This window comes from Sorghum bicolor, chromosome 1, assembly GCF_000003195.3.
Source record: "Sorghum bicolor cultivar BTx623 chromosome 1, Sorghum_bicolor_NCBIv3, whole genome shotgun sequence".
In the NCBI taxonomy this organism is placed as follows: Eukaryota; Viridiplantae; Streptophyta; class Magnoliopsida; order Poales; family Poaceae; genus Sorghum; species Sorghum bicolor.
This window is the reverse complement of record NC_012870.2, coordinates 64,718,430-64,728,003: the sequence shown is the minus strand read 5'-3', so window position 1 is coordinate 64,728,003 and position 9,574 is coordinate 64,718,430. Positions and strand designations below refer to the sequence as shown.

The window sequence follows — 9,574 nt, the reverse complement described above, 5'->3', positions numbered from 1 at the left end:
TTTTTATGTTTGACTAAATTCAGAAAGTGTACGGTATCATAATATAAAAAAGGGTGGGTTGGGACGGAATAATTTTCACCAATTTGCAACCTTTAGATGGAAGAAATATAAAATTAAATCTATCAGTCCTTGTAGATGCACATGTATTATCTCAATTTTTTTGACAGAACTGTATTATCTTAATTCACAAGCGTTGAAGTGGATTGAGACATACATAAGCATCCAAATGGTCCTCAGGATACGTCGCGTTGCTGTCATAAGATGAGAAATATGCGCATGGATGAAAACGTACGGATATTTTTTGATCGTAGTTGAGACCGAATTCGTTTAGAGAGATTTAGATCTGTCCGTATCCGAGTCCGAATATTCAACATCCAATACCGTATCCGTATCCGTATCCGAATACTTAAATCGTATATTTGTGATGTCGACATCCAATCATATCTTATCCGACATTGTTGATATTATCCATATTCGAATCCGAATCTGACCAGAAATATGAAAACAAATATGATATCAGTGATATTCGTCCGTATCCGATCCGTTTTCATTCCTAAATATGCGACAATGCAGCCTTTCAACGTCAGGCATCATCCTTTGACATTACCTCCGAATTAGCGATAAGCCATTATTGTCAAGTGGCCTTCAAACATGGAATAACATCTTCAGTCATGGTGATGTAACCGCAAGAATCTTCTCATAAGCTCCCAGCTAGCTAGCCTATGCAGAACACATCTAGAAGGAATTTGGAGTGTAAATATACAATGACGACATATACCAAACCGACCGATTTGGTCAAATTCAATGACCTGCGACGCAGTTTCGTGAATTAATTCACATAGAGCTCCTGTCAAAAGAGGTAATAACCAGTCGGGATCATTGGATTTGTTTTACAGTGTAGTAGGGCTGTAGGCACGGATGCCGTTTCCGTCAATGAGGTCCTTACTTTTTTTTTTTAAAAAAAGATAAACCCAGCAAAGGAACTGCCCGCTATATTAAAAAGAAAGTTAACTAGTCGGGCACCCGTATAACTAGGGACTTGTTTAGTTCACCCCGAAATCCAAAAAGTTTTCAAGATTCTCTGTCACATCGAATCTTGCAACACATGCATGAAGCATTAAATATAGACGAAAACAAAAACTAATCACACAGTTTAACTGTAAATGGCGAGACGAATCTTTTGACCCTAGTTAGTCTATGATTGGATAATATTTACCACAAACAAACGAAATTGCTACAGTAGCGAAATCCAAAAAAAATTCACATCTAAACAAGGCCTACGCCAAAACACAAACAAGAACTGTACAGTGCTTAAAAAAGAAAAAAAAACACAAACAAGCACTCTTTATTCACGTGTCTGTATTTCCTTTATAATATAACATCCAAAACACCGTACCCCACAAGCAAGATTTGGTTGAAAGGGAGTGTGAAGGGCTGAAGGCAGCTTCAGTTTGCACGTAAAGGAGGTCCAAACAAAAAGTTCAGTACCTCACCTTCACACTTTTATGTACTATATGATGATATATAACAGATCTGGTCTTGAGCGCGTCTACATCACACGATTAACTCATGTCGAAAGTCTGAGCATGCCTTAGCAATAATAAATAGAAATTTTTTACAGTGGTTGTCGAAAAATAGACGGCTCATGAGCGCCGATCCGACGGCTAAAAAGGTAGAGGAACCAAGAGGAACCAATTGGAGAGGCACTAAGTGCATACTAAATGGTGGGACCATATGCACTAAGTGCTTACTAAAATTGGTGGGATCAACCCTTTAAAAAAAGATGGGATAATTCTATTTTCGAAATTTTTTTATATAATTAAGGGTAGAATAGTAAATGTATAATAGAATAATAATGTGTGAGTAGTATAAGGAATTAGGGATAACTAAAGTAGTTGGTGCTGCTATATGTACTGGCCATTTAACGGGTCGATGAACTTGATTGATTCTGCATTATACGCGTGTGCAATGAATGAGCTTAGTTCTCGCCGGTAGCCATTTTTAACTTGCAATCGCATCAAATCTTTGGCACTAGACAATAATGGCTAGGACAGTCATTGACACTTGATAGCTGGTACAAGTCTTCGTGTATGCCGGTCGTATGTGATAGTCATTCATATATGAAGCGGGCGAGATGGCGAGGACGAGGACACACTGGCTGCAGCGGCAGATGCTGAGGGAGGGCAAGGTCACGACGCACGATGGCGAGGGCGAGGCGGCTGTGGCACCATGCAAGGGCGAGGGCAAAACGCCGCCGTGGGAGGGCGAGGGCACGACGCGCGATGGCGAGGTCGAGGCGGTAGCGATGGAGAGTGCGAGGGCAAGACGGGCCTCGCAACGTTCAGGTTTGGTGACGCCTGGCGAGTGCATCCGAGTTGGGTTCGTGTGGGCGCTACAAGGGGTTGCGGGGGAAGGGAGGCATAATTACCATACTAACCTTCTACTCATAAAATTAATTAGAGCTAATAAATTACTTAGGAACCAAGAGTAACCTAGAAATACCTCCAACCACTGTAAAAGAGCTCAAATAAATAACCACCATGTGCGGACATTAGCATCCGAAAGTTCCTAGATTTCATCAGGATTTTAGGGCCTGGGTTTTGATGCAGCAACCGGATAGAGGACATTAGCATCCGACAGTTCCTAGATTTCATCAGGATTTTAGGGCCTGGATTTTGACGCAGCAACCGGATAGATGCAAAATGCTCCTGACAGGGCCAGAACGTCACACAAAAATTCCAAGAGAACATAGTTATTTGGCGAAAGAATCTAAACAGCACACTTCAAGACCAAAGAACTAGAATTTGATGCCGCCTTTGCACTTTGCATATATTTAGTTTTGTCGTACAGGAAACTAAAAAATCAGTTTTTATCAACTCTGCTATATCTTTGTTCCTCAGAAGAAAATCTACATCCACTAAAACATCAAAGAAGAAAACTTAACAAAAAAATTGTGCCTAGAAATGTTGTAATGAAAAGAATTATAGTAGCTTCTTTCTTTCAAAGAAATTCTTCAGGTGCCATAACTGCAAGCCCGCCACTGATAGGCAGATGGTGAGCGAGAGGAAACCAAGCCAAGCCATCCTTGAGTTTGTTCTCCTGTTCAGTTCCTGCATTTCTTCTTCCCTGAAAGAATAACAGGCAGCGTATGATTAATGAGATGTGATAGATTCTTAAAACAAACAAAAAAAAACTGTATTCTGGGTGCTTTACAGGAGTAGACTGCAATACTGCATACCTTTCACGAAGGTAATACATTTCTTCATGGATAGATCTGATGTTTTCCTCCAGCTTCCTGAGCTCCAATTCCATCATCTGCGCAAACGGAACCATATATATTAACAGAACTACTTTCTTTATAGGACTATACAAATCCATTACAATAACAGATATCCAGGAGTTGCCAATTGCACATACTGCTGTTCGCTACAAACCTTTTTATAATCCATTTATTTATATTCTAATGTATTATAATCCATTTATATCTCTAGCTTGCTCCTCCTTGTTCTTGTGTTTTAGTTTGTCAGAGTTTTGTGTTGTATCTTGTCTGCGAGGGTCTATATATAGACTGCTCGTGCTGTATGAGACTCTTTCATATTCTGCTTCTTAACGAAAAAGATATGCATCTCTCCTCTTTGCACAAATTATTTACAAAAATCATAAACAAGTAATCTAATTCTTCCGTCATATGGTGATCAGTGATCAGGAGCATCAGACCTGATATCCTAACATCAAAAAGCCTCCTCATTGATGTCATCTGGTGATCAGTTATCAGGAGCTCCCGGTGTGGTGGCTGGAAAGCTGTAAGCAGGTGCCGAAAGATAATAGGAAAGATCTTGGTTTGGCAGTCATTCTGATGGCTTTGGTCACTATGGAATACTCAAGAGTATTCATCAGGCAGGGCGTGTTCAGTATGGTCACGCTTCGTGATCACATCAAGGAGGAGGCGAAACCTTTGGGCAAGACCACAAGAGCAGTAAACAGGGTGATGTGATTCCTCCTGGCTCCTGTTGCTGATCCACTAGGCGCTAGTGTTTCCTGTTGGCATAGTTTGTGTGTTTAGGCTTTCGGCCTTTTCAGTCTTTCTCTTCTTCTCTGTTCGTCAGGTAGTTGTGTTGGCCTGTGCAGGTAGCTGTTCGTTGTTGTTTTCTATGTTTCTCAGTGTTTGTAATTGGTTGTAAATTACCTTTTACTAAAATATTTGCCCAGACACATTTCAAAGAAAAAAAAAATCAGCCCATAGCCAGAGCCAGAGGAGATGGTCTCCTGCGTGTTTGAGAAAAGGAAAAAAAAAGAAGAGCCTCTGAACTAGAAGAGATAGCTTATTAGATGCTGTACCTCAAACAAATGTAGTACCTGTATGTAGATTAAAAAAAACAAGGTAGTACATATGTTATACAGCAATCAAAACATGCATTGGCCATGCATCTTAACTTCACATGAGATCTCTAATAAACTAATTTAAGTGAAGTGCTGTGGATTTTCTTGGACCTATCAATTCTAACATACAGCCTACGTGTCAAGTGTTGGTCAGTGAAGCGAAGAACGAAGGGATTATCCCTGATCGCATGAACATAGTAGCCATGGGTACTCTTTAGCGATTTTTCTAAATCAGCGAATGGTACTCTTCAGCGAAACGAAAGGAGGAGGAGGCAGTAAATCAGCGAATGGTACTCTTCAGCGAAACGAAAGGGAGGAGGAGGACGAGCACTCACTTCGACCTGACTCTTCTTGGCGATGGCGCTCCAATCCTTGGCGGAGACGCCACTGCGCCAGTCGAACTCGAACGCGACGGTGGCGGGCGGGCGGTGATCGGGCGCCCAGAAGCAGGCGAGGTAGTCGCCGTTCTCGGAGGCCGTGAAGGCGAAGTTGCCCGAGTGCACGTTCTCCGCGTAGTGCAGGCTGTTGCCGTAGGGCGAGGTGACCCGCAGCGAGATGCGGTGGGAGTCCGGGAGCTGCTGCTGGGTCTGGGAGTCGGGGCCCGTGACGTGGTACTTACCGACGGCCATGGCACCGACCTTGATGTCGTCGGAGATGCACTTGGTGTGGCCCGAGAGCAGGTCGAAGCGCAGGGCGCCGGCGGGGGCCGCGGTCGCGAGGAGGACGAGCAGGAGGCACCCGCGGACGCGCGTGGCCATGGCGGGTAGATCGAGGGCGGAGCGCCGCGGTGTCCGATCGAGGAAGGGAACGGCAAAAGGAGGCCTCGCACCAACAGTCTGGGCCCTTTTGCTCTTCCTTTTTTTTTGTTTTTTTAAATAAGCCCTTTTGCTCTTACTACTGTAATACGTACGGTACGAGTACATACGTATTTTTGCGACGACAATATATAGCATAGGAGTATGTACTTACATTTAAGCCAATTATGTAGCATATGTACTTACATTTAAGCCAATTTCTCTGAGAGGAGCACGTACGCATGACGCAACTTGTGGGCGTGTTGACAATGTCCTTCGATCGATGGGTAGTATGCTGTCAAATACGTACAGTAGTACATACTATACGTAACAGACACTGTCACAAATTGTTGGTCAGATTACCTGAACTCGTGTTCTCTTTGGCTTTGTTTACCATATACTTGGGCAAGTTTATCGTCTCCACTGGTTCATCGAGCAGAGCTTTGGACCAATTGCGGGCCTAGTGATCACTAGAGTTAACAATTAGACGCACTCAGTGAGTTTAAAGATTCACTTCGACATATATTTGATAATTCCCTGTGACAATTTTCCCTCTTTTATTATGGTTTCGTGCCTTTAATCTCACACGAAACGGCAAATGCCACAAAAAAAAAAACTACGGGCGTGAGCTCATCCCACAACCGAGGACAAAATTCTAAAGCAAAACAAGTACATCGGACCAGACCATGGTATAATTTGGCAAGTACAATTAAGTGCAACACTACGATCATGCTGGATGCAGCAACCACAACTTATTGAATCTGAAGAATAAAATAAGCAAAAAGACAACATATTCGCAGTCATCAGCTCATATATCACCACGGATCTCTACAAGATCCAAGACAACCATCACCTCATGACTTTATTAACGCAAACGGATTGGAGTGCTTAGATCTTCTCGAGGGCCTGAACAAGATCATTCTTAAGATCCTCAAAATCCTCCACTCCAATGCTGAACCTGATCAGGTTGTCCTTGATCCCATAGATGTCCCTCTGCTCCTTTGAATCCCTGTTTACAGGCCGCAAAGCTCAAAATTCAGCACCAGTGCGTCGTTTGTTTTGAATGTCTCAATACCACAAACAATAAGTTCTTACCAGTAGGACATGATGGCTGGCTGATCAATTATGCTCTCACAGCCTCCAAAAGAAGGGGCATGGTAAGGTATCTTAACAGAATCAATGAATCTCCTTGTACCATCAAAGTCTCCAGCAACCTACAAAAGAAAGAAAAGAATATAATTGAACTACGTCATGTTCTCAACAATTTAATACACCATATAATGGATTCATGAATGAAATTTACCTCAAAACTAACAACACCACCAAAGCCAGTCATTTGACTCTTGGCAATGTGATGTTCAGGGTGACTAGGCAAGCCAGGATAGTAGACACGAGCAATCTGGAAGAAGAGATGATATCATTAGTTAAAACAATGGAAACATGGAATACCACTAGTTTGTAACTTTGTATACATACATCAATAAAAGAAACATAGTTCACACCTTTGGATGTTCCTCTAAAAACTGGGCCATCCGAAGAGCAGTGTTATTCTGACATTGCACACGGAGATGCAGTGTCTTCATGCCTCGAAGGATAAGATACGCAGCATTCTAATATCACAGCACAAAACAGTTATGAGCCAGAGAACCAATTATTCATTGCACCATATAGTAAGAGTATAAGACAGATATTGAAGGTGTGAGAACAGTGGATTTGAAACAAGGGAAACAAAGTTCACAAAACTACAGATTCAGTATCTACCATAAAAAGCTTCTAAAGATATGGGCGTACCCTACTATTCAACTTGTGAACAGAGTACAACATGAGCCATTTCATTTTGAGACAAGCATAACTTGGAAATATTTCATGAAGTGGTAGTCCCGGTTACATAAAGCTCCAGATTGCAGTGCACAGAACATATTCTATTTCTTCCTTTCCAGAATTCTAGTTCAACTCACTTCATGGAAGTTAACAGAGAACTGAATGCAGCTTGTGATAATCAGAAAGGGCAAATTATTTTTCTAACCTAAACATATGCAACTAAAAAAAGTCACATGATTTTCTACCTATCAAAAAAATAGAAGCTTATAACTATGGGAATCTGTTAATGCATACAACCTGTGCAAGGAAGATGAAATAAATGGAAACAATTTTCAACAATCTAAACTTACCGGGTTTAGAACACCACCAACTACATGGTGATAAATACGGACTTTGGAAACTAACTCATCTCTGCCACTGACGCATCCTCCAATAACCTGAGAAATTGAAATATTGAATACTCTTGTTAGTGCAAATACATACCCTTTAAGGAGAGATGGATTTCAGTATATCAACTCACATCATTGTGTCCAGCAATGTACTTCGTTGCGGAATGAATAACTAAGTCAGCACCTAAAGTTAGTGCCTTCTGATTGATAGGGGAGGCAAAAGTACTGTCGATACAAAGCAATGCTCCCTTGCTATGGCACATATTTGATACATGCTCAATATCTATGCATCTGAGAAATGGATTTGTAGGAGTCTCCGTGAAGAAAAGAGATACCTGACATGACCACAAGATTAATTAAGCTACGTTTGATAATGTATGTTTTTTTACAACCAGAGATGGAAACGATACTCACATTATTGTTGTCCAACGCATTTTGTAGAGCATCCATGTCAGCAGGCCTAATGACAGTCATCTGGGCATAAACAGTATTACTTGAGTTAAGCCCTTTTGCAGATAGCCAATCCAATTGAGATTGCAGTACAAAGAATTCGAAGCCATACTGTACTCCCAATAGCTACTACAAAAGCTATTGTTCATATACTATGCAGTAGTTATACTACTCCTATTGGATCATGCTGAAGTAACTGACTTCATAGAGACTATCGAATGATACATACAGCTGTACAGATGCAGAAGCAATTCAGCATGAGTAAAAACAAGAAGTTATATTGGTGCAATTATTTAACTGGATAAGAACAACTTCATTCTGCAATTATTTTAACTGGATAAGGACAACACAACTGAGTATGTTTAACTGGATAAGAACAATTCATTGTAAATGCAGTGATAGGAAGGCAAATAATGCCATAGCAGATGTCCCCTTCTAAAAACAAGTAGAACTTAAAGGATAGCATGGTATTACCGAAATTCCCCTCTTAGGGAGCTCAGTTTCCATGTAAATCCTTGTCTTGCGGTAGCAATCTGTGGTGGTGACAATGTGCCCACCAGCTGGGACAAGTGCACTAAGCATAGCCACAGCTGCATACATCCCCGACGCCACAAACACCGTGGACTCTGCTCTCTCCAGCGCGCTGCACCATCAAAACAGGCAACTGTTTAGGCTCCAACCAATACAACCAACAAGGTGTCGACATTTCCACTACCGAACATCACCTCATCTTCTTCTCCAATGCCTCCGTGGTCGGGTTCCCATACCTCCCGTACTCGAAACTAGCATGCCTCCCCTCCTAAAGAACAGATAAAATTAAAAATTTCCGGGTCAGATCTGTCAAATTCGACAAGAGCAAGCACGAATATTCATTTGGGGAAGGGGATCTGTCGAACCTTAAAGTCGATTAGCTCTTGCGAGTTGTTGAACCAGTAGGCCGACGTGTTCACTACTGGCGTGGTGATCGCATCCGTGGCGATCCTTCTTCCCAGCCTCTCCCCTGTTTCAGATCAAAAGGCAGCAAAGCCGCAAAGGAATCATCAAAAGGAAAAGGCATAGATTCTAGATCTTAAAGCCAAGAGGCGAGCTAGCATGGTAAGGCACCCGCGTGGACGGAGAGGCTGGCGTCGGAGCCGAGCAGGTTACGCTCGGCCAATACGACGGCGGACGGCTGCGCAACCTTAGCGTTGGGGACTGCGCTGACCTCCGCCGCCGCCTGAGTGGGGGCGAGCGGCGGGGCAGTCTGACCACGCGGCGGCGACGATCTGCGCGACGCCGATGTTGCTGCAGTTGCGGCGTGCCTTGGTGCTGAGCTGGCGGACGAAGTTTGGCGGGAAGCGGAGGATGGTGGCAGAGGCCAGGGCGCCGCCGGACTCGGTGGAGAAGACCGCCTGCGGAGTGAGCGAGACGGTGGCCATGGCGTAGGAGGAGGAAGGAGCTAGGGTTTCGGCGGCGGCGGCGGCGCGGGGAAGGGACGCTTCGCTCGATCGGTCGCGGCGGCTTCGGGGAGGTGGCGGTCGCGTGGCCTTTCGAAATGCGGTGCGGCATATTTGTAGTGGCAAGACCGTCAGAGCGCGTTCATCGCTACGGCCACCAACTCCTCGCTGGCTGTTGTAAAAAAAAAAAAATTATTGTCTAACCATAGACTAACTAGGCTCAAAAGATTTGTTTCGTCAATTTTGACCAAACTATGCAATTTGTTTTTATTTTCGTCTATATTTAATACTCCATGCATGCGTC

At 43.2% G+C, this 9,574-nt stretch overlaps 2 protein-coding genes across 2 annotated transcripts; both read right to left on the bottom strand.

Moving 5' to 3' along the window:
• LOC8080480 (transmembrane emp24 domain-containing protein p24delta9) lies at positions 2,766-5,369 on the bottom strand. The gene is made up of 3 exons (XM_002465162.2): positions 4,716-5,369; positions 3,239-3,315; positions 2,766-3,126 (listed from the first exon to the last, which is right to left on the bottom strand). The coding sequence occupies exons 1-3, from the start codon at positions 5,331-5,333 to the stop codon at positions 2,982-2,984; spliced, it is 840 nt and encodes a 279-aa protein (XP_002465207.2). The 5' UTR covers positions 5,334-5,369; the 3' UTR covers positions 2,766-2,981.
• LOC8080479 (cystathionine gamma-synthase 1, chloroplastic) lies at positions 5,698-9,371 on the bottom strand. The gene is given in 12 exon segments (XM_002465161.2): positions 5,698-6,183; positions 6,270-6,388; positions 6,478-6,573; positions 6,677-6,784; positions 7,346-7,432; positions 7,516-7,719; positions 7,799-7,858; positions 8,309-8,477; positions 8,560-8,633; positions 8,731-8,834; positions 8,939-9,062; positions 9,064-9,371. Coding segments are annotated over 12 exon segments (1,455 nt in total). The 5' UTR covers positions 9,253-9,371; the 3' UTR covers positions 5,698-6,062.

What these genes read in the sequence shown, in the direction of transcription:
- LOC8080480 (XM_002465162.2), bottom strand. Translation starts at nt 5,333, where the DNA reads ATGCTATATATTGTCGTCGCAAAAATACGTATGTACTCGTACCGTACG. An exon ending in CCAAGAAGAGTCAGGTCGAA is followed by an intron (nt 3,316 to 4,715) that starts GTGAGTGCTCGT and finishes CCGTTTGCGCAG; the next exon opens with ATGATGGAATTGGAGCTCAG. An exon ending in ATGTATTACCTTCGTGAAAG is followed by an intron (nt 3,127 to 3,238) that starts GTATGCAGTATT and finishes TTATTCTTTCAG; the next exon opens with GGAAGAAGAAATGCAGGAAC.